Below are 24,197 nucleotides of genomic sequence, written 5' to 3'. Positions count from 1 at the left end.
ATTGATTTTTCATATAATTTTATTTTTTTATATTTAATTATATTTTTAATTTTAACAACATTAAAATATAATTATTTTATTACTTAATTTTTTAATTTGAATAAATAAACCTTAAATAAAACATTAAACATTATAATGCTTACGAACTTTTTTTTCTACAAAATAAAATAAAATAATATTAATAGTTATTATATCATATTTCATTTAATATCAATATTAATTATTCTTTATTAATATCATAATTTCAATATTAATTATTCTTTATTAATATCTTATCTTATTGTACTAATTAGCAGGATTATATTAATATAATATCACACAAAAATATTGATCTATGACGTTAATAAATGAGTAACGTCTGGACCGAGGTGGGAACAGGTGTTCTCATTAATCCCCTTCGTCATATTAAATAATTACTCTGTGAAAAACTTTAACTCAATAGAATCATATAATTAGGGACACTCATTCCAATGTGTAACGTTCAGTTAACTGATTGAAATTTATTAGTACTCATTAATCTCATTTATTATATTAATTAATTAATTTGGACATATTCAAATTTAACTGAACCAGACAAGTATTAATTCATTTAGTGTTTAAGCTGAGGTGGATTTACGCGTACTCATTAAATTCGGTTTGTAACATTTAAGCTAATGTGAAAAAAGAAAAAAAAAAAAAGAAGACAAAGTGATGAGAAGCACTTCAAACGCGTTTCACACACATGATTCTCAAAAAGAAAAATATATTTTTTACTTTCTTGATAAATATAGTTTTAAGAAATTATTTTTTATAATTTGTTTTATATTTTTCATGAATAATTAAATTCTTATTTATACTAAATATTATAAATATATTTGTTTATTAATAACGAAAATAATAAGTTTTTAAAATAAAAGAGTGAAAAAATAAATTTAATATATTAAAATTTTAAAAATTTTAAAAAATAAAAAAGATAAACTATTTATTGTAATGTTGTTTATCTGGATTTGATTTCAAAGTTATACACGGATTTTAAAGAAATAATTTTGTTAATAAGAGACATTGAATTTTGAGAAAACCCACACTTCAATATAGTTAAGGAAAAAAATGAATTTTTGAACGTTGGGAACCTGACAATTTTTTTATTTAATATATATTTTTTATAATGAAGGCCTAAAATTATTCATTCAAATTATAGAAACTATTTAATGTTTACTTTAAAAAAATAATATACCTTCTACAGTTCTTTTACATCTCATTTTCATTTTTGCTATAATTAGTTTTTTTCTTACTTAGTCAGAGATATAATTTATTTTTAAATAAAATATATAGAAAAAGTGAAAAAAAATGTAATATTAATATATTAAAAAGTATGTGAGCTCAATGTATTATTGAGATAGAGATATTTTAGTGAGAAGAGAAGAGAAGAGATTAATTAATTAATTAATTATTTAATTATGGTTTTTGTATTATATATAGCAAAGAAATGAGAAAAGATAAAGAATAAAAAAGGGAGCAGTAGTAGAAGTGAGAAATAGAGAGAGTGGTGAAAGAAAGAGAGAAGCACCCCACCCACCAAGAACCGAAGCTGAGGTTCGGATGGTGACAGCCAGGCTCGGACCTGACTGAGCCTCTCGAAAAAAGCCAAGGGAGGCACCCTCGAAAATAATGGAGTGTTCCAAAGCAAGAGGAGAGAGAGAGTGAAACAGGGTTTTAGAGAGAGACGCAGCACCAACAACACCAGCCATAGATTAGATGATGGGTCAGATCGTGCGGAGGAAGAAGAAGGGGCGTCCCTCCAAGACAGATCTAGCACGCCGCTCCGCTCAATCTCCGGCAAACTCCCAGCCAGACCTACGACGGAGCCGCCGTCGCCGGAATGTGCGCTACAACATCGACTACGACGACTACCTTGACGAGGAGGATGAGGACGAGGAAGAGGACGAGAGGAGGCGCGAGAAGAAGAAGCTCAAGCTCGTGGTGAAGCTCAACAACCACGAGGAGGAGGACGATGACGAGGACGACGACGCGCCGAGTCATGTAGGGGCGCGTGGGGTGCACGCGCAGGAGGAAAAGGGGGAGGAGGAGGAGGAGGAAGAGGGAGAGGAGGAAGAGGAAGAGGAGGAGGAGGAGGAAGGGAATGAGGAGGCGGAGGAGCAGGAAGAAGAGCGTGAGGTAACAGACACAAGTGCTGAAAATTTTGTGATTAGCGAGAAGAGTGTGTTCAGTGTCCACCTCGGAATTTTTTGATACCAATTGGTCCATAATTGAATTATCTTTCTCTCTCTCTCTCTGTGGTTTTTGTTTCTCTCTCTAGGGCTTTCTCTTTCTCTCTCTGTGTCGGGATTTTGGGGGAGATAACTAACGCGTCAACTGTCAAAACTATCACACACATGCAGACTCTCTCTGATTGTGTTTTCTTTCATTTTATTAACCCTCTTTCTCTCTCCCTGTCTACGACTAGAGATAAGATAACCTAGGACGCCTTGTTGTCTGTCTCTGTCTCTGTCTCCATCGCATCATTTTCTTATATAAACGCAGTATTTGCCTTTTTTGTGGTTTTGGGTTGCGTTATTAATTGTGTGGTTTCTTGTGACAGGCAAAGGGCAGAAAAGTGGATTCTAAAGGGCTCCACTCAGTTTCAGGTGTGTGTGTATAGCGATTTATGGTTTCTGTTGTAATGTAATTCTTATTTGATATTTCACAGCTTTTTACTTGTGTACCTTGTTCGATACTGAAATGGGTTTGCCCATGTTTTTGTTACCGTATCGTCCGCTGTGAGTTTCTAAACTGGGTTCGTTTGTTCTGTTCTGTTTCTAGTGTTAGGAACTCCGTCGAAGCTTCCACCTGGGATTCCGTTGCCTGACAAGAGGACCCTGGAGTTGATCCTAGATAAGCTTCAGAAGTAAGGGGATTTCGATGGACATTTTCTTTCCTCTTGCACTATTTTTGGTTTGAGTTGTGGTGAATGGTTATTATGGCATCTTCAACTTATATTGCTGAATGCTGATGTGATGTCTTTTGGTGAATTGTCAGGAAGGACACATATGGTGTGTATGCCGAGCCAGTTGATCCAGAAGAGGTGTGCGGGCTTTTCTTCCTTTGAATTTTAATCATGCTTTTGGAAGGCAATCTAAGTTGAAAGCTCAAATTATGTTTCAATGCAGCTTCCTGATTATCATGATGTGATTGAGCATCCAATGGACTTTGCCACAGTGAGGAAGAAGTTGGCAAATGGATCCTATCCTACCTTGGAACAATTTGAGGTGTGTAAATCTGTCAACTGTTCATGATGGTTAAAGTTGGGAGAGGTTTCTTTTCTTTTCTGAGATTGTGATTTTTTTTTTCTATTTGATTATAAGTGGGTTGAGAGCCGGAGGGTGCTTGCAATTGGTGTGAGGGGAAGCATTTAAGTGACTTATTTTTCAGTATAATAGAGTCTGTCTCGATTTTACTCACTCGTGTTGACAATGGGATGTTGCTGGAAGTAGCGATTTGTGTGTTTGTGATTGATAGTGGGAAACTTTTGCAGGAGTAAACTAATGATGGGATCGTATGAAATTTAGCACAATTTATTACTGGAGTTTTTATTTCCTGGAAAGGAATATATTTTCAATGTAATGATAGATTGGGTTATGGTTAAGGCATTGACATGGTGTAGCTTGTCTATTTTGGCATGAATAAATGATAGTTTCTTAATTTAGTGGAAATTTTTCCGTTCAGCACCTCAGTGCCTATAGCCCGAAAAATGTCGGGGGTAATATATCCTGGTTAGTTTGTCTGTTGTTTATGGCTCTTGGTTCAACCCTATTTTAGATGATAAAAAGGTGTGCGAGAAGAAAATGATTTTTGTGATTATTGTGGATTTTCTTTATAGACAACCTGTTATCATAATGATGTTTAAGAAATGCAAGAAACGAACTTGTTTGCTCCATCATCTGAACTGAGGAGAATAACACCACAGTATGATTGTTGCCTTTTGACCTAGAGGTTCAAATTTTTGGAAAACAATCTGTTTGTGTGGGGTCAGGTTGTGTGCATCAATCATCCCAAAATTCAGCTAGGCACCTTGTGCACTAGGCAACACTTTATTATCATCTTAACCGGTTTTAAACTGTACGTTGTATGTTGTCTTCCTAGTTGAGTGATATTTTGAAAGGTAAATAACTTTTACTGTATTACATTAAATTTTGATGCAATTGTTGAACGCAGAGTGATGTATTTTTGATTTGCTCGAATGCAATGCAATACAATGCAGCGGAGACTATATACCACAAACAGGTATAGAATTTACTGTTCTTTCTTGAAAAAGGATTTCAAGTAGCTTTTTTGTTGTGCATGCTGTATGATCCCTATATTTGTTTCAGGCAAGATCGATACAAGAACTGGCTAGGAAAAAGTTTGAAAAGTTAAGGTTTGACTTTGATCGCTCTCAGAGTGAGCTGAAGTCTGAACAAAAAACTAGGTCTAATTCCCTGGTTAAGAAGCCAGCAAAGAAGCCACTGGGTCATACTTCACAGGAACCAATTGGCTCTGATTTTTCCTCAGGTGCAACTCTTGCTACTATTGGAGATGTATTGCCAACATCCCATCCAATGCAAGGTGTCGTTTGTGAAAGGCCTGGCAATATTGATGGCCTTGTGGAGGGGAATGCTTTCATTATTGATGCAAATCAAGAGAAAGCAGAAGACTACATATCAGGTATCACAGAAGAGACTAAGCCCTTTCATGCCTTCATTGTTCAATTTTGCTTAATTTCAGTTGGATAATATTACTGTCATCATATAGCTATTCTCTTCTGAGACTGTTGCTTTATTGTTTCAGGGAGGGGTCTGCTCTCCAAGTTGGGAAGGAAACCATCTATGCAAGATGTGGAACGTCGTGCAACTTATAATATGCCTAATCCACCAGTTACTAGATCGGATTCTGTATTTTCGACATTTGAGGGTGAAGTGAAGCAGCTGGTTACTGTATGTATCTAAAGAAGTGAATTCTAATCCTTGAATAAAGCTTTCTTATTTTGTTTAAAGCATCAATGTTGTATATTTTTGGCACCAGGTTGGACTTCAAGCTGAACACTCCTATGCCAGGAGTTTGGCTCGTTTTGCTGCAACTCTAGGACCTACAGCTTGGAAAATCGCTTCCCAGAGGATTCAGCAGGCACTGCCACCTGGTTGTAAATTTGGTCGTGGTTGGGTTGGAGAGTATGAACCACTTCCAACACCAGTATTAAAGCTTGATAATCTTGCCCAACAGCAACCTATTTTGGGGACTAAGATGCAGTCTACTGCTGAGTTAATAAAGGGCGACAAAAATTGTAGGAATGTGGAATCTACCATGGAACATCCTGTTAATGGACCAATCCATGAGGGAAAACAGCCTTCTGTATGTTCTAGTAGTGGGCTTACATCGGATGGCATATCATCTTTGTTTGGTTCTCCTGGATCAAGACCCAACTCTCATGACAATCTCTTTTATCAGCAGCCCAATGTCCAAACTAGGAACCTCAACAAGTCTGAGAACAAGGGTTTGAAACAAGTGGAATTAAACTCTTTACCCTCCAGTGATCAGAATAATGCTAGTCTAGTCGCAAAGCTTACAAGTAATACTCCTGCAGCAGTGCCTAAGCCCAGAGAAATGATACCTAGTAACTTGACTATTTTACCGTCTATGCCTTTCAAGCAGCCAGATACCAACGGAGTTGTTGGTGGAGAGTTGCCCAATGGAAAAGTAAGGAATACCAGTTTAAACAGACGGATGCCTGGTGCATCATCCGAAAGTACATCAAATCAAACAGCTAGATCAGCTCCCTTTGTTTCCCATGGACAGGAGCAGACTCTTAGTGACCCAGTTCAGTTGATGAGGATGTTAGCCGAAAAGACACAAAAACAACAGACTTCTAGTTCATCCAATCATTCCCCTGCTGACACCCCACCAGTGACACCATCAGTTCCATCAGGGCGGAGAGAGGATTCGGGCAATGCTTCAGCAGCAGCTGCCCGTGCATGGATGTCTGTTGGTGCAGCAGGTTTTAAACAAGGACCTGAAATTTCTAGTTCACCCAAAAGTCAGATTTCTGCCGAATCATTGTACAACCCAGCGAGAGAGTTCCATCAGCCCTTTTCACGAATTAGGGGAGAGTTTTCTCCTGGTGGAACGCCTTTCCAGTCTGAGAAGAACAATTTTCCCTTTCAGGGACTTGTACCCCAATCTCAACCTATTCAACCAGTTGGTGCTTCACAGTTTCCAAACAGACCTATGGCTTTCCCTCAAGTAGCAGCTTCTGACCTGTCAAGATTTCAGATACCACCTTGGCGGGGTATCCGACCTCACAGTCAACCAAGACAGAGACAAGAAACACTTCCTCCTGACCTGAACATTGGTTTCCAACCTCCTGGTTCACCTGCAAAACAATCATCTGGTGTGCTGGTTGACTCTCAGCAACCAGACCTAGCTTTGCAACTGTGACATGTTATTGTATTTCTGTTGTGGATGTATCCACAAGATTGACTGATTATGGAATTTCGGCTCCTGTCATTGGACGTCAATTTTGATCCCAAAGGCCTTGTTGAATGAGGAAAAGGCTACCATTTTACTACCTTAGGAAGAGATGAAACCAATTGGGAAGATTGCTTTCCCTTGGATGCTTATGTTGGGGGATCTTATGGATTTCTTGAAAAGGATTTGGCGCTGGGTAAAAATCCAATGAGTTTGCTAGTTTCAGAAATTTGAGTGGATTTGCCAGAGGACAAATTCACGACTTTTCATCTTTTCCAGATGAGGATTACCTAGTGAATGTAGCTTATCTATGTTCTATCCAGGAGCTGAAACCATATAAAACATTAGGAGTCGTTCATGATCAAGCGTTGCTTAGATTTTTCACAATTAGCGGGCAAAAAATCCTGTTGATGATGCCTTGTACATTCTTTACAGATGGTTGAGATTCGGTTGATTTCATTAGATTATGATTACTTGTTAATCTGAATTGATGGGAAGGCATCACTTCTTAGTTCTTAATGCTCTGCTATTATTCTGTACATGTCTCGAATGCAAAACCTCAACTTCTTTTTCCTTGTTTACCCGTTTCTTCAGCTTCAGCATTTTAAGCAGCACCATGCACCCTTTCTGAACTAGGGTTACGGGTGTCTAGTGTAAATTTATTTTTAATCTGAGAAACAGTATGAAAGCTGGAGTGGTTTGATTAGAAGTATCAAATCAAGCTGTTCTAACATGGAAATATGGAGGTTGAATTTGATTATAAAAGGCTGTTCTAGATTGATTCATTTATATGAAATGATCTAAACTTAAAACAGATGGATAAATTATGTTTCTTAATTCTCATAAATACAAATTTATTCTGTTTTAACTTTCTAAAACTGTTAGCTGTAGTTATTGCAAATAAACTTTTAAAACATTTTATACCAATATTTAATGCTAATGGGACACAGATTTATTTCAGTACATATTATTTGATGATTATCGATGTAGTATGAATTGAACATTTATGTGAGTCTTAAATAATAACATGAAGCAATCTCATAAAGTGGGTGAAAAAGTGGTTGAAAAGAGAGATTGGTAAATAAAGATTTTGAATGAAAATTATTGATGAATTAGGTCAGAAGCTATGGGTGACCTGCACATTACTCATTCCCATCCTTGTCTCACCCCTAAAGTGGAACTTTCGTGTTTTGGAAGTACATGAATAATAGCTTTTTGCAAAAATGGCGCTATATTGAGCGATGATGGTAGGTGAAGCCCATAATTGGAGTACAAAATTAGTTTGCGATATGGGGACACTCAACTCAACCAATGAAACTTACACTAAATAATGAAACCAAAATTCAAAAGTATTGTGCTTCCCATTTCCAATTTTGCAAGCCTTCGTGGCTCATATATCGTAATGCCACCTAAGCATAACAATTTGACGTGGACGAACCTCGCTCAGATTTCGTGTCGCAAAACATTTGGACTTGACTAGGTTTATTTATTTATTATTTTTCTAAAACTAAAAAAAAGAACATTTTTTGTAATTAAAAATAATTCATAGAGCATGCATCACCATCACAAAACAGCAAGCTGTTTGGATTCCAAGAACTCTGAAAATCAGGTGACATAAGATATTGTTAGATAAAGATGAGAAAGTGTTTATCATAAATAATAAGATTTATAGATTCATCTTTTAAGGTTTTAAGTTAAAATTAATGTTATTTTCTTATATTTTGAATTAAATTTATTGATGTTAATTCATTCTAAAGATAGTTTAAAGAAAATCATCGATACACAATAATATCGTAAAAAATTTAATATATCAAAATGTATTGATTTAAGTAGAGGAATCATGTTGTTTAAGAATGTGATTTTAGTATAATTTTGAAGTTCATACAAATTAGTATTTGAATAAAATGGTTAAGATTTATTTTAGTGCGATTTTGACCTATATAGGTGGTTAATGAGTTTTCTCAACTTTTATATATGATGTTTCTACTATGAATTCAAAATGTTCTTAGTAAGTGTAGTAAAAGTTTTATATCGAATAGAAATAAAATAAATTTATAATATATAAATAAAATATATATTTTTTTAAATTAATTTTATAAGATCAAGTTAAATATAAAATATTTTTTAAAACTCTTTCTTGTGCCGAAAAAATACATAAAGTATGTATGATAGATAGTAACATATTCGTTGACACGAGTGTTTATTTTATTACATTGATCACATCTATATCATACGATATATGTCTATTGAAATCATTGATACGTAATCCACTAAAAAGTGAAACAGATTTTTTCAATGGTTTTTCAAACTTGGAAACCCTTTTACTATCGGCTTATATTTGTCTGAATTAAGAAAAACAATTTTCTAAATTTATGAGAAACTATTAAATCAAATATTAAATTACTTACATAAGAAATATATACACCAAAATTTATTCTTTCCTTTTACCTCTCAATTGTTTATGTTTTGAAATGAATTATTTCCTATCCCTTTAACTTAGTTAATTAGATATTATTTCTATAAATTTCAGAGTGTATTGTCCAAAATGAATAAGCTAATAACCAACCATGAAACTTTAGGTTCTTCCAAATTGGTAAACTTTTTAATTGTGAATTAATTAGTAATATGGGTGTCAAATATTGTGTTTGGATTTATTTGATTTTAGAGATTTTGATATCACGAGACGTGTGAAGTGTTAGAGAAAGTTATCTTTTGAATTGCCATTTTTTATCTTTCCATATTTCCCTTTCATGCACTTCATTTTGAAAAAGAAATAAAGTAATTGAAGAAATAAGAAAAAAATAAATAAAGTTCTTTGCACTTTAGAAATGTCTTCTTCAGAAAAAGACATCACACAACAAAAAATGCATTTTATTTCATCCTAAAAATGTATCATATAGATAAATTGTATAAACAAACAGTTAAAAATGTTACCTTAAATAAGAATATTTATTTTAAAAGGAACATATCGACAACACCATTCTTAACTTTTAATTTTCAATTTCAATTTCGTTTATTTACTTTTGAATGTTGAAACTAGTCATTTAAAATTCTAAAACTTCGTATTAATAATTCAAATTTTATTTAAATAAAAAATATGTTTCAATTTGTAAGATAATAGACGAAATCACATTCTAAAGAACATGAATTCACGAGGGAGGATATGACTAAAAATTAAGATGTGATGAAGTATTCATTGTAAAGTAACCACAACAACCAAACATAACCACAAAATTTATAGCTTTTCTTCACTTTATTACTCTTCTATGGCCATGTACTTCATTCTTGTGATGGTTAATTAAGCAATATTACTTATTGTTTGTTTTTATTAAACCAAAACCAATATTAAAGTAAAAAATTATCTTATGAATATATTTATATATAATTTTCATTACTATATAAATATAAAACATTTTTGTGTTATGCGAGTTCGTGTAACCATATTTCATAATTAAGAAAGATAATTATTTATATAACTAACTTAATCTTTGTTGGATTCTTAAAAATAAGAATACATGTCTAATTGCTTGAAACATTATAAACAAAATCCAATAAACATGCCCAACTTATTCAATGAGACTTCATAATAGGTTTGAATAAAAAAAAAATTAACAACTTTCTCTTATAATTTAAGTGATATATTTTAAATGATTTTTTATTTTTTATTTTTTCATTTCTCTATATTTCAAAATCACATCAAATTATAAAAAGAAATTGTCAAAAAATATGTTACCTTTGCATAATTAATTCATGCATATGCATGTTGGTGAGTTGAATCACATCATGTCATGTCATATCTTCATAATATTCAATCTAGACAAAAGGGATAATCTCACATCGTGTCCTACATGCACCCCATACTCAAATCATTGTTCTTTTTGCTGTTTTTCGTGGTTTAATTAATGTTATATTAGAAAAAATATCAATCAATTGAACCAATCTAACTATAAATTGCGTTAGATGAAGTATACTAAAAAAATATGTAAAAAATTAATCTAATACAACTTAGAATATCCAAATTGATCTCGCAATGTAGTGTGAGTTTAAATAATAAAAAAAATCTAATTCAATACATCATAAATCTTAATAGTTTGGAGTTCAATTAATAAATAATATTTAACTTTCTCTTTTAAATAATTACACGCATTAAAACCTTCCCAATTTCAACTTTTTTTGTCAGCATACTTTTTTTTATAAAATTAATTAATAATTTCAAAATATTGTTCCTTTATTAAAATCCCTTAATCACTATAATCACAAATATAGGTTCACATTCTCTCGATTACTAGGTTGTGAAACTCGTTAATTAATCGGCCACTATCCTTTGAATTTATAATATCTTGCAAATGATTGATAAAAACTCTCATTTTAATTCTATATACACACACACACGATCAAATACATCTTCAGCAGATATACTTCACATCGATCACAACAACGTAGCATATTTAACATCAAAATTTCATCAATATAACTGAATATAAAAAATTCCAGTGTTCGATATCATAATGTATATATTGAAGACAAAGTTGAAATGTCTTTATTAAGAATCTAAGATTGATGAGTATATATATAGGGTATAGGATTTATACATCAGAGTATGGATAAATGGAATAAACTATATATATATATACCAGAAGCTATCTACCACCGTTGTCTTTTCTATCCTTCAAGAATAACTCTCAAGACAACAAATAATAATACAATTGTAAACACAACCAAAACATCGAATCGAATCGAATCGAATCGCAACCAACAAAAACGTAACCTGTTGTGTGTTTATGCGACACAGAAACTACGAAGACCTTTTGAATCTACGGCCAAACGGACTTCGATGGTTTTGCTTTCGTTTGTTGCTGTCGGCGAGGTTTTGTCGATTACCGAGGTTTTCCTTAGGGTTCTTGAGAACACAAACATTGCCATCGCATATGTATCTTTTAGATTCTGTTGAGCACTCGGAGAAGCATCCAAAGAAGTTTGAGAGATACAAAGCCATTGAGAAAGAACAATATTCTCAAGACAATGCAATGTGCAATGCAAATTTAACACTCTCGATCCGATGCGAAACCACGGTGTCGTCGTATGTTCATATTTACAGCCACCAGTTCTGCGATGTGTGGTCAATTTTGGTTGGCTCGGAATAAATAACCTAAACAAAATGTGTGTTCCTTATTTGTTTATGAATTTCAGCTACGCGTTGCCTTCACACACGAAACAGAAACTTCGCATTGGTCAAATGCTTTTGTTTCTACCAAAAAGCGTGTTGGATTTTAGTTGCTTATTTTTCCACCACCTTCTCCTATAAATATCACTTAAAAATTGTCAAGGAATAAAAAAAAGTAAAAAATATTTGTTGCATTGAGACATAACAAAAATTTAAGATGGTTATTTTATTTATTAATAGAATTTAAGATGTGTTAACCGACCACACATGATGATGAAATCGTTAAGAGTCTAATTTTGCTTTTGAAAGAAGATAGAATGTGTGTCAGATACGTTTTGATAGCGAATTATAATACAAAAATCTTGGTGGGTTAAATAAAATATTTTGGTTAATAATGGTCAAAATATGTGGTACAGAATAGTTAATGTTTGTAATAAAAAAATTTCGTTGTTATACGAAATAGTCAACTTGCATGGGTCAGAAGCACGTGGATTTGGAAACAACAAAAACAACTCAACTAACTCCTCACACGTATCTAATAGTGGAGTATGTCATAAATTACACTAAAAAAATATTACTGAAGATTCTTGTTCTGGTCAACTCTTTTATTAAGATTATTGATCGGAGAAAAGGGTTAATCTATGTAGAAAAAAATATGTTATATCTAACTAATTAAAATTTTATCTGTGTTGTGTAGATCTCAAGAACAAAATCACTAGAGTTTAGAGAGAATTGAAATAGTTTGTGAAAAAAACAATATCAATAAACCAAACTCAATGACTCTCATGTACTCAAATGAGGCCCAAGTCCATGAAGTATTTTTGGGCCACTATTTGGGCCGGGAGTGCTGCGTAAAGGAGGTTGTGGATGTGAAGCTCTTCCCCCACCATGATTTTCCATTGATCAGATTTTTTATATATTGTTTTCAAAATTATTTTTTTAATTCATTATTTTAATATCTACTATTGTGATGACATGGACATAATTCACATTGCTATGATAACATTTTATTGATGCACATTACATATATATTTTGATGTGTTGTTTTTCATGATAAGAGGGTAATGACTGAAAATCAATGTTAAGAACTTAAGTAATATAACTTTTAGGACGGAAAATTTAAGTAATATAGTTATATTCAATGTGCTTGTAAATACCAGTATGTTTTCAAATAGTTATAATATATGTGTGTGTGATATGTTATAATGAAAATTCAATTATATTTTCCAATGCATTTGAATTTTAAGTATCAATTCAGAGTTCAAAAATATATATACTCCCGAGATTAAGCATATTTAGGTTCAAACACTATTTAAACTTAATTATTTTGATATCCCTATACATTTGCACTCAATTACTCTCTTATTTTAAGACTTTGATGATAAGTATGAAAGAACTTCTTTATTTGAAATCCTACGATGTTAATAACAAAACTAGAAGTATTTATTTACTTTTTATAATATATATATATATATATATATATATATATTAAATATCTGCCATTAAGATTTTCTCTATATTACAATACATATACTCTTGTCGCAAATAAACACCATCTCCTCGGACGGAAAAGAACAAATATTGTCCCATATAAAGAATTAAAGTAGTCGTTTGTTTTTTCAAGATTATTTTTCCTTTGAATTTTAGGAACATTTATATTAAATAAATGCATTAGAAGAATATTATTTGCTTTTGGCATTTGTAGTTAAATGCCATAGTTTTAAACTTTGTCCCAAGATAGGAAAATCATCGTGGACATGAGACTGGATACAGTGTAAATTCAAATTTTAATCTTGGATTATTACCAATAACTTTTGTTAAAAATATCATTCCGTAAATATGAAATTTTATCATAAATCATTAAGGTTCTTAATAACAGATAAAATTACTATTTCTTATATTTGTAATTTTTGGATTCTTAACAAATTTATTTTATTTTTTATCCAGATACATTCTATTGTAACTATTGTGATATCCCTAATAATACAAATTTTGTGTGAATTTGTACATCTATTAAATTGAAATTTAGTCTCAGTCACTACATAATAGATCTATTAAGAAATAATATTAGAATTATTTATTTATCTGACATGTATTTTTTTGTTTTGTCATCCACTAAGCTAAAATGGAATTTGATTTGTTACAATTTTAGCAAGTTTTTCATATGCATGTGTTACAAATTCCGTGGGTCTTCTAATTTTAATGTGATTAACATGATTGTCTTGATTTACAGTGATTTCTTATTTTAAAATTTTAATTTAAAAAGTTTCTTTTTGTAGTAAAGGTAGCCGTTAAAGATGTTCTCCTTAGTATAGGATAAAAGCAATCATCTGCAAATCAAAACATAAAAACATAAAATCTTACATAAGATTGTTATCTATGATCTGAGACAGATAGAAGAAATCTTTGTTGGATAGCAAATATTTTTCTTCGATTTCTTTTGTTTTGACTAGATTACTAGATTTGATATGATGATATCTGGTAGATGTGCAGCATGCAAGAATCAAAGAAGAAGATGTCCTTCAGATTGCATCTTCTCTCCATATTTTCCAGCTAATGATCCTCAAAGATTTGCTTCTGTTCACAAAATCTATGGTGGCAGTAATGTTGGAAAAATGCTTCAGGTATATATTTCATACTATATATGCATATAAATCATAATGTAAAGAATGACATCAAATTCCAAACCTTCATTTAGTCGAATTTAGTAGTTCAGTTCACTTAAGTAGTATACTAAATCTACATCAACATAAATAAGATAAATTTTGTAAGATAATAAGACTTAAAAGTCTACTTTTTCGAGAAGTGGTGCATTATTTTTTATGTCATGTGTAGGTTTTTTTTCTAAAATTCTTAAGTATCAAATATGATGGAATTTGGTAAATTTGAAGTGTTATAAGTAATATAAATCTCATTTTACAGATAATTTTTTAAGTTTAAGATAGACTATTTTTTAAAAAGTAATGTATTAGTTTTGTTATCATGTTTTTTCTAGAATTCTTATATACGAAATATGTTGAAATTTGATATTTTAAAAGTGTTATAAACAGTGTAAATATTTTTTAGGGTTTTTATGAATCTGTAAAATTAAATTATATTTAAAATTCACTTTTTAAAAATAAATGTATTGTATTTTTTCTAAAATTCTTAAATATTACATATTAGTAATTTAAAGATGTTAATGATTTAAATCTAATCTTAATTTATTATTCTTGATTATATGTATTTTTTTTTAATTTTTAAATATCAAATATGACGGAATTTGATAATTTGAAAGTGTTACAAATGATATAATCTCATCTCACAAATCTATTGAATAAAGTTAAATTAGATTTGAAGTCTATTTTTAAAAAAAAAAAAACTATGTATTATTTGTTAGAATACGTAGTTTTTTTTTTCTTAAAATTCTTAAACATTAAATATGATAGAAATCTGATAATTTAGAAGTGTTATAAAGGGATCTTCTTAACTATAATAATAATATTAACATTTGATATCAATGTGATTTTAAGGTGAATTAAATTAGTTAACCTTTGTGATTCATGATGTTGCAGCAAATTCCACCATATTTACGAGAACAAACTGCAAACTCTTTATACTTTGAAGCACAGTGTAGGATTCAAGACCCAGTTTATGGATGTGTTGGGATTATCTCAAAACTATATGAGCAAATTCGCAATACAGAAGTTGAACTTGCCCAAATTCAAACTCAGATTACCTGTCACAAGCTTCAACATCTGCAGCCAAATAATGCACAAACAAACTTCAATTCGTTGCCAACAGTTCAAGCTCAATCCAATTTTCAAGTACCAGCAGAAAGCACCAACTCTGCCCAGTTTCAATGGCCAGATCAAGTTCCTTGGTTTAATTAAAATTCATGTTTTTCATTTGATACAAATAATTGTTTTATTTTTTTCTTTGATTTTGCTGTTCAAATGTTGAGGAGTTTTTCTCTCTTATTTTCTGGTAAGCATAAAAGAATGTCCCAAGGGCAGTGATTGGTTATTGTACTCAACTTTTCAGAATAATTCTTATACAACGAGAAGATAGCTAGCGTTATTACGTATCCCGTTAACAAAAAGTTATGTTGTGTTACGTAAAATAATGTGTCACGTTAATATATATATATATATATATATATATTAATTATAATATTACTAACATAAACATAAACACATGCCCTATCATGTCTTTATATACGTATTTTTAAAAAATTAATGATATTATATTAATAGATGATAATATTTTAATGTTATTAAATTAATATATAAAATAAAATTATATTTATTAAAAATAAAGTGAAATATATATAAAAAAAAAGAATAAACAAGAGGAATTATACGAATTTTCATCACATAGACCACATAATCATAATCATAATCAACTTAATAATAAACACACGATTACACAATGTCTTGTCGTTATATAAGAGACTTCAATCTCTCATGCAATGCAAGGAAAGAATAAACAAGAGGAATTATAAACCTCTCTAAAGAAGTTAACAACACATTATAAAAAAATATTAAAAGAACTTGGAATTGAGCATAAGTTGTGTTCAAACTAACAAGATGAAGCAGTGAAAACATAGAAGTGGGCGGCAAGGTCCACAATCTCAATTTCATGAAGCCAAAATGCAGGAAAAAGTGTTTTTTGATTGAGAAATTAACTTTTATTGATGATTCACTACAACACTCATACATCATCCATTCTCAACATTTAATATGACATGATTGTGCCTATCAAATGAATTTCATATGGAAAGAGCTGGGAGGTTAGAACCACACGATCTTGATTTCATGAAGCAAGAATATGAAAAAGTGCATAGTCACGGAAAAGTTTTATGATGAAGAATAATATAATCCGATTTACTGGAGTAAAAATGCAGAAAACGTGCAAAGACATGGACAAGTGAAGTTAATAAAGAATATAATCTGCTTTCATAGACTAGAAGAATTTGAGTAGATGAAACAGTTACTTTCATGTGTTCTAATCTCCACCTTAGATTAATCTTAATATGCAACATCAGAGGATCCCGATCCATTTAATAACTAGTTGGTTTCACATATAAAATGTTTTAAAATGTAATATCAATTATTGCATTTTGATACTTAAAAATCTCATCTTAAATTTCATAGTAAATTTGTCATAATCATATCACAATATAAAAAAGTTAAATTGGTGAAATTTACCAGTCGCTGTAAACTTATGTACTTGATCCACCAAAACAAATAACCTAATAGTCAAATATGAAACTCTGGGTACTTTTAAATTGAGAAGGTTTGAAGTTCGGAGTTCATTACTTGAGATCACTGTTTCGGTCCGTTTGCAAAATAAATGACCTAGATGATTAAGCACCTGTAGCTGGTTTCTTTCCATCAATGAACAAGCCCATCGTTTTGAACCACCGCATCAGATTTCGATGTTCCTTCACATATAGCCACGCTTGAAGAAATTTAAAGAGAGACTCGTTCACTCCTCGTTCCTCAATGTAATTATGAAAGGCATCTCTCATTTTATCATCTAGTTCCCTGTCAATTTACAGAAAGCCAGTCAAAACTAAAAAAAATTCATAGCATTTCCAGTTTCCACGCTTGAAAACATGAGAATTGCGAAAAGAAAATTATCAGGTACATGTACATGATAAAACACAAAACGGGTACTCTTGAACAACACAGTATTCATATGTTCTAACAATGTAAGAACTTTTTGTTCCCCAAAATTCAAAATACAATCCCACAGTTTCTTCTCCTCGGCCCAGCCTATCTTTTTCTCGCTGGGAAGAAACATCAAAATGAATCACATAACACCGACATTGACATGGACCTTAATTAAAACCTCACCTCGAGCTTCAAAATGAATGAAGAACTCAAAGGGTAGAAATACTTTCAACAATAGTTGAGACTCTAAAAAACAAGCCACAATTCTGCTACGTGTTAGGCTTCCACCAATAGAGGAAGGGTGCTGCTGAGTGGAAGGCTATTCTCCTTCAACACCTTTCCTCAAATACACCTTCAAAAATTAATTAAAAGCTTCAACCTATTACTTGCATCTTAAGGCTAATAGAACTCGATCATCTTAGATTTTAGGTTCGGATTTAACTTAACTCCAAAAGTTTATTCGTAGGAGGACTCCTCAATTATATATCTATATCTATATCTATATATATATATATATATATATATATATATATATATATATATATATATATATATATATATATATATATATATATATACTACTCTTTTCATGTCACTCATCTATGCAAGTTCTAAAAAAACATCTCAACTAGAACACTAGACATAGTTTGAAATTTACAAGACTGGATATGTGCTAAGCAATTTGATATAACAAACTGGCCTAATAAGCCCAACAACGATCATTGAAAATCTAATAACACCCTCAAATTTGAATTTTTGACATGCTCAATTTCAAAAGCTATCTCTCCCCTTAAATCATACCATCATATAACACTAACAATTGTGAGTTTTACGTTTACATATTCTAGAGGTTGCAATGACAATAACTCCCAATCTCCAAACCTACACAAACATAAACCCCAAACAAAATTGAAAAGAAGAAAGAAAAATGGAGAGAGGAGTACTGACGCGAAAACAGGGCCACTGTATTGCGAAGGGATGAGGAGGTAGTGGGAATCTTGGAGCTTAGGCCTCATGGAAACAGAGTGAATCCCCAGAGCATCCTCGTACAAACCGCAGAGGAAAATCAACGATTCCTTCTGCGAGGGTTTGGAGACGTCGACATGGATGAAGAGCTGGTCCATTGCAGAATCCTCCTCCTCGGGGGCCGACAACCGCATGACGTAGACACTCACCTCTTCCTCGCCGTAGCTGCGCTTCAGAACCGGACCCTGTGAGTCCAGAGCCCCCTTCACGATGGTGAACGGCGACGGAGGACTCACTTTCTGCAAGGCACGTGCCACTGTCACGTGAGCCGATATCTAAACCTAGAATAAAACCCTAACAGACATAGAGAGTGAGAGAGAGAGAGAGCTTACAGGGGGCATGTTCATTTTGGCGACTTCTTGATAGTGTTCCTTCAGGGAGCGGAGAAGCATTGAGTTCACGGCGGGGGAGATGCCGCCACCTTCCGACGAAAACGGCCGCCGGAGAGCACCCACGGCGCCTACCACCGCTCTCTTCCACATTTCTCTGTTTACTTTTACTTTGCTTCTATTCCTGCGCCGTGTGTGATTGTATTGTGACAACCCAACTCAGAACTCACTTCAAAACTAATCACACTATTATATTGTTGTTTAATATTTCATTATTACATTTACAGTTTAATTTTTGTTATGTTAGAAATAATGTACTTATTGTTCGGAACTAAATACTATATTCTATATTAAAATGATACACATAAAAAAAAAAACTAAAAATGATATGTTGCATTGTTTTTGTAAAATTATAAATCAAAATTACAACGAAATGTCTTTTAAAATGACGCGAAAATAAGATTTATCATTCACAATCAAGATGCTCTCTTTGATGTTATAAAGTATTCTAACACAAAAAAAAAAGTCGACAATCTTTGGAATCTAACATGAGCAATATGTGAAAATTGAAAATTTAACTAATTCGTAAAAAAAAAAAAAGCTTATATAAACATTAATTTTCAAAAACAATTTAATTCTCTCTTAATATAATTTTCAAACAATCTTCAACGCATACAAAAAAGGAACGGTATAGTTGAAAGAGAAAAATGTTATCTTAAAAGTTTAAAAATAAGAAACAAAAATAAACAATCTTTTATTCAAAAAAAAAAAAAAAAAAACAGGTCAACTATACTTGTTATTATTACCTACAAGTAACTCGTGAACAAAAATGCTGAGTATGTATTGAATAAAAACGTCCAAGATATGAAAAGGAAGATATTAAATGATTAGTTGACAATATTTACACAGTTAAGTTAAAACTATGCATCTGAAAGCATTTTTTATCAATATTACGTAACAACATTGATTAGACAAAAATCGTTTTCTCGTAAATTTCTTAAACATGAATCAATTTATGAATACCCTTCTCATGGATTGAACTCCATGATTTTCTGCGTCCAGACAGAGGTTACCAGTTGTAACTTCTATCATTCTAACATCTCAACAAAAGTTAACACTTTTTTAAGTCACAAAAACGAAAGCTCCGATCATTCAGAATTGTAATAGGAGAGATATCATAAGATTCAAAATCTGTCTGACCAAAGCTTCTTATACTATACACAGAAGTTATTGGTACATTTTGAGCAGCTGAAAAATGCATGTGATGTGAGAATTCTATGAGCTTCGACCATGAAGAGACTTGCTTACTTGTGAGGCTAAGACCATTGCCTTGGCTCTCGTGCTCATCAGCATCAATTCCCTCACTGCACGACGCTGATGTTGCCGAGCATTTTTAGCTCTCTTCGGAGCTAATCGGTTGTCCCTTTCCACAAATGCAAGTCTGAATTTTTCAGCTACTGATAATTCAGTGGAGCCTGAAGAAGATGGAGTGATGTGTTTCAAAGCAAACCTATGCACTGTCCATGTTCTGGGATCAATATCCTTGACAACTTCGTTGTCCAATATGATATCTTGCAATGCTTCCCTGGGAACCTCAGTTCCCATGAATCCAAATGGTGATGACTTAGGATTTACAACAACACGTGGGCACTCAGTAGAAAAGTCCTCCAAAGAAATTTTATCAATGTTTGGCTGCATATAAAGTAAAACAAATCACTTCTTGAAGAAATCTCAGGCAAGAAATATTTAAGCAACTTTGATCTTCCAGGCAAAATTTTAAGGTCATACCCATACTAGCCACCTGAGTGATTGTGCACCACTAGCAAGTTCTTTTGTATCCAGCTCCTCCCAAGAATCCTCCTCCACATAATCATCAAACCTTGGTTTAAATATACCCAAGCACCTCCGTGCAGTGTTGTCACTCCTTGTACACCCTCTGCATTATTAATCATGATTCATTGCCTCTTATGAGTTTTTGTACTGATGCAATCCTACTCAACACATTCTTGTATTCAGTGTGATTACAGCTTATGATTATATGAAAACCACTATGTAATAAAAGAATGAATACAACTAGAATAACTTTCAAGGTTCATATAACATTTCCTTCATGAAATTAGACCAATCTTTAAAGCCAAATTTTGACGTTATAAAATATTAAGTAAGCATGCTTTGCTCATCTTTATATACGAACGCAGTAAACAGATTCTAACTACAAAAGTATAAAAAGAATATGGTACCTAAAGGGCCCATCGAAACAAATTTTTCAGAATGACTTAAATGAGAAACGAAATACTTAAAACAACATTGAAGAAATTGCCTTAACAAAGAAATAAAACTTGAAATGGACAACACTAGATATGTACCCGCATCTCAATGTCTCCAACAAATGGCAGTGCTTCACAAGCTCAGATATACCAGTAGCAGTAATTTTGGTGCATCGGCTGCAAATAGTCTCAATATATCAAGTGATTCTGAAATAGAGAGAAGTATAATATAAAAAAACACAACGAAACCTCAAATATTTTTGTTACCATGATACACATCGACAATGTGATATTCTAATTCCAAGGCAAGTTGACCAAATAAAGGCAAATAAAATTAATAATCATCACATCCAGTAGAGTAAAATCATGAAATACAATGGAATTTACAATGAAAGAGGAAGGTCTAAGCAGAAAATTCAATCAGTAGTGATCACCAGCTTCGAATCAACTGATGATATAGATTAAACAGAAAAAAAAAAAAAATTCTCAAAAGTGTGCCTGTCAGCTGGTCCATTGCAGGGGACATATAACATGCTCTTGGAGCATCAAATAACCTTAAGAGTTAAGACTAGAAGCCAGAGCATATAGCATGAAAGTCTCATAAAACTGGAATATACATGAAACAACTAAATATTACGAAAATTCATGTTTATTTCGAGCTCGTGTATTTTAATACATCAAGGCAAAATAAATTGTTTTATTATTTTTTTAAAATGGTTATAATTCTATACCTTATATCCAGAGCTTTAATAAATCTACATACTTCAGCAGCTTTGATCAAGCCAGAATCAGAGACATCCGAGCCAGAGACATCGAGGATTTCCCAGGAAGTATCAGCTAATGCGATCAGGACATCATCATTCAGCAATTTTCTTCTTCTAGCAATAGCTGCCACCGCTATCTGTGATTAAGTGTAACTAAATTATATATTTGTATGTGTGTATAGTGCACACGATCCATGATGAAAGATTTTATTTAAAGTTCTTTTTATGTGGAATACACGCATAATCAAAGGTTTTTATCATCGGATAAACAAGAAGTGTTTAGGACAGTGAGCAGAACATAAAATTCAACTAAAGAAGCACACTCCTGTTCACCAAACAGGTGCCCCAAGAAAGGATACTTTCTCTACCAAATAAAACGGGCAATCCTGGAGAAACCTTTGTTTCCCACACATTTGCATTGAACACACCATAACTTTACACATGTATGAGCATTAGGATAAAAATGACCTATTTAAAGATTTGAAGAAAAGAATCATTTTCCAGTAACCTACCTTTATATCAGCTGGCAAGTTGTCAGCAATCTCACTCAAATCTACAATAATATCCTCCAGATGCCTTCCAATAACTCCAACGCAAAGGCTGACTAAACTCGGAGGCTTTGTCTTCTTAGATAGAAATCCTGCATAAAATTTCTCAAGAACTTTGTCAATTCCTTTTCTGTGACATATGCTAATGCAAAAAGAATTCATGATGGCCCCAAGGTTTAAACTAAGTCCTCATTTAAAAAACCTAAACTTCTCCCAACTGGCACCCACCTAGTGTCTCTTTCAAAGAACATGTTTAATCATTCTAGTCAGATGCAAAACTCAAACTGAGCTTCCATACTTCGGCATAATCAGGTCATACAAACACAGAGTCAAAGATCAAAACCTAATTAATCAATGTGCAGTACCCGCAAGATCTGGTAATACCATCTAAAACAGAAATTAATCACAATAAAGCCCAAAATGAGCAATGTCTTGAGCTTTCAACTTAAAATTAACACACAAACAAAGAACCACAGTCGTTGAAATTCAATTGATCCCCAAAACAGAGCAAGTGCGATGATCATGGGGCTCTGAAAGGTGAAAGCTTTAACAAAACATAAACATAACACCCCAATCTCTAAAAAGCGAACAACAGAAGCTACGTTTCATATAAAAACATATCGAAGTTTAAAAATTTACCGGGAAATTGAGGGCGGGCAATTTCAATGGAGGATTTGGATTTGACGTTGAATGGGGAATTCAAATCGAGGCTTTGCAAAGAGGTCGTTAATGCTTTGGCACCTTTACCTTTATCCATCCAAAATCAAAATGAAAAAACAAAGCAACGCAAACGTGCGCTTACACAACACCCTCAATTCCTAAGAACCAAATCTGATGATGATATCAAACTCCTAATCACTTTCTCTCTGCATCTCATTAGTGTTGTGTGTTCTGAAATAAACGTGGCCGACTTAACTTTGGATCCTCTGTTGAAAAAATTATTATTACCAACATTAATTCAATTGGAAGAAAAAAAAAATGATTTCAATATATTATTATCTATTATTTTAAGAATTAGTAGTACATGATAAATATTATTCCATGTAATTAATAAGTATACAAGTATGTTATAATTAAAAATTAGAGCAAACTTTGCTTTTGTCTCCACTTAACTTTTCCAAAATTAATTTTAGTTTTTTGGATTAAATTTTTTTTTTCCTTAATTTTTAGTAAATTTTAAAATTAGTTCATTTTAAAATTTTTAACAAATTTAGTCTTTTATTTTTCAAAATACATAAATTTAATTTTTTTTAATCAAATTTTATTAAGTTTATTTGACATTTCAAGCGTATTTCATAATAATATTTGACTTAACATTAAAACGAAAATGTGTCAAACAGTATAAACAACTCAAATGAAACCCTGAAATGCATACAAAACATCAAATAAACATAACAAAATTTGATTAAAAATACTAAATTCATATATTTCGAAAGATGAAACACTAAATTAGTTCAAAATTTTAAAATAAACTAATTTCAAAATTTATTAAAAGTTAAAAAACAGAAAACATATTTAAATTTAATTTGTTTATACGTTGTTTATGTTTGATTTTGTAGTTTGAAAATACTTTCTATATTTCAACCTTAAAGTGTATTTCTGTTTATAACCGACATTAAATGTAACTATGGTTATATAACAACTAAAAAGTTATTTTTTGTAAGTTAAAGATGAAAATATAACACAAAAAATGAAGAATGAAACTAATTTGAGAAACTTTAAGGAGATCAAAAATATCCTCTACTTTATTTTAAATATGTATTTTTTAGATTTAAAATAAATTTTAATATAAGTTTATATTTATTATTATTTTTCAAGAAAAATAATGTTAAACTCCTATTTACCAATGGAAACAATAAATAAAAAAAAATTAAACGACATACGTAACTAATATAAATAAATATATGCTTGAAATATTATGTAAATTAAAATATATGCTGATGATGTCGTGAAATACAACTTGAT

At 31.9% G+C, this 24,197-nt stretch overlaps 3 protein-coding genes across 3 annotated transcripts; 1 reads left to right on the top strand and 2 right to left on the bottom strand.

The window, feature by feature from the left end:
- The first annotated feature begins 1,509 nt into the window (after positions 1-1,509).
- Positions 1,510-7,058, top strand: LOC114193718 (DNA-binding bromodomain-containing protein). The gene is made up of 9 exons (XM_028083619.2): positions 1,510-2,154; positions 2,579-2,624; positions 2,800-2,884; positions 3,016-3,061; positions 3,147-3,245; positions 4,192-4,260; positions 4,347-4,680; positions 4,804-4,949; positions 5,038-7,058. The coding sequence occupies exons 1-9, from the start codon at positions 1,735-1,737 to the stop codon at positions 6,445-6,447; spliced, it is 2,655 nt and encodes an 884-aa protein (XP_027939420.1). The 5' UTR covers positions 1,510-1,734; the 3' UTR covers positions 6,448-7,058.
- Positions 7,059-16,740: 9,682 nt separating this feature from the next.
- On the bottom strand, positions 16,741-18,886 carry LOC114193613 (Mitochondrial glycoprotein family protein). The gene is made up of 3 exons (XM_028083481.2): positions 18,657-18,886; positions 18,247-18,563; positions 16,741-17,169 (listed from the first exon to the last, which is right to left on the bottom strand). The coding sequence occupies exons 1-3, from the start codon at positions 18,804-18,806 to the stop codon at positions 16,989-16,991; spliced, it is 648 nt and encodes a 215-aa protein (XP_027939282.1). The 5' UTR covers positions 18,807-18,886; the 3' UTR covers positions 16,741-16,988.
- Positions 18,887-19,804: 918 nt separating this feature from the next.
- On the bottom strand, positions 19,805-23,126 carry LOC114193208 (RNI-like superfamily protein). The gene is made up of 6 exons (XM_028082927.2): positions 22,872-23,126; positions 22,197-22,324; positions 21,652-21,821; positions 21,020-21,097; positions 20,442-20,589; positions 19,805-20,345 (listed from the first exon to the last, which is right to left on the bottom strand). Exons 1-6 carry the CDS (start codon positions 22,987-22,989, stop codon positions 19,929-19,931), a joined length of 1,059 nt encoding a protein of 352 aa, XP_027938728.1. The 5' UTR covers positions 22,990-23,126; the 3' UTR covers positions 19,805-19,928.
- Positions 23,127-24,197: the final 1,071 nt, after the last annotated feature.

The sequence above is a fragment of the Vigna unguiculata genome, chromosome 8 (assembly GCF_037176805.1).
Source record: "Vigna unguiculata cultivar grain cowpea cultivar isolate G323 ecotype 2 chromosome 8, ASM3717680v1, whole genome shotgun sequence".
Classification (NCBI taxonomy): Eukaryota; Viridiplantae; Streptophyta; class Magnoliopsida; order Fabales; family Fabaceae; genus Vigna; species Vigna unguiculata.
This window is presented reverse-complemented; position numbering and strand designations above follow the sequence as displayed.

What these genes read in the sequence shown, in the direction of transcription:
- LOC114193208 (XM_028082927.2), bottom strand. Translation starts at nt 22,989, where the DNA reads ATGGATAAAGGTAAAGGTGCCAAAGCATTAACGACCTCTTTGCAAAGC. An exon ending in ATTAAAGCTCTGGATATAAG is followed by an intron (nt 21,098 to 21,651) that starts GTATAGAATTAT and finishes GACTATTTGCAG; the next exon opens with CCGATGCACCAAAATTACTG. An exon ending in TTGGAGACATTGAGATGCGG is followed by an intron (nt 20,590 to 21,019) that starts GTACATATCTAG and finishes TTAATAATGCAG; the next exon opens with AGGGTGTACAAGGAGTGACA.
- LOC114193613 (XM_028083481.2), bottom strand. Translation starts at nt 18,806, where the DNA reads ATGTGGAAGAGAGCGGTGGTAGGCGCCGTGGGTGCTCTCCGGCGGCCG. An exon ending in CCAAAATGAACATGCCCCCT is followed by an intron (nt 18,564 to 18,656) that starts GTAAGCTCTCTC and finishes CGTGCCTTGCAG; the next exon opens with AAAGTGAGTCCTCCGTCGCC. An exon ending in TACAGTGGCCCTGTTTTCGC is followed by an intron (nt 17,170 to 18,246) that starts GTCAGTACTCCT and finishes GTAAATTGACAG; the next exon opens with GGAACTAGATGATAAAATGA.
- LOC114193718 (XM_028083619.2), top strand. Translation starts at nt 1,735, where the DNA reads ATGATGGGTCAGATCGTGCGGAGGAAGAAGAAGGGGCGTCCCTCCAAG. An exon ending in AGCAGGAAGAAGAGCGTGAG is followed by an intron (nt 2,155 to 2,578) that starts GTAACAGACACA and finishes TTCTTGTGACAG; the next exon opens with GCAAAGGGCAGAAAAGTGGA. An exon ending in AGCCAGTTGATCCAGAAGAG is followed by an intron (nt 3,062 to 3,146) that starts GTGTGCGGGCTT and finishes GTTTCAATGCAG; the next exon opens with CTTCCTGATTATCATGATGT.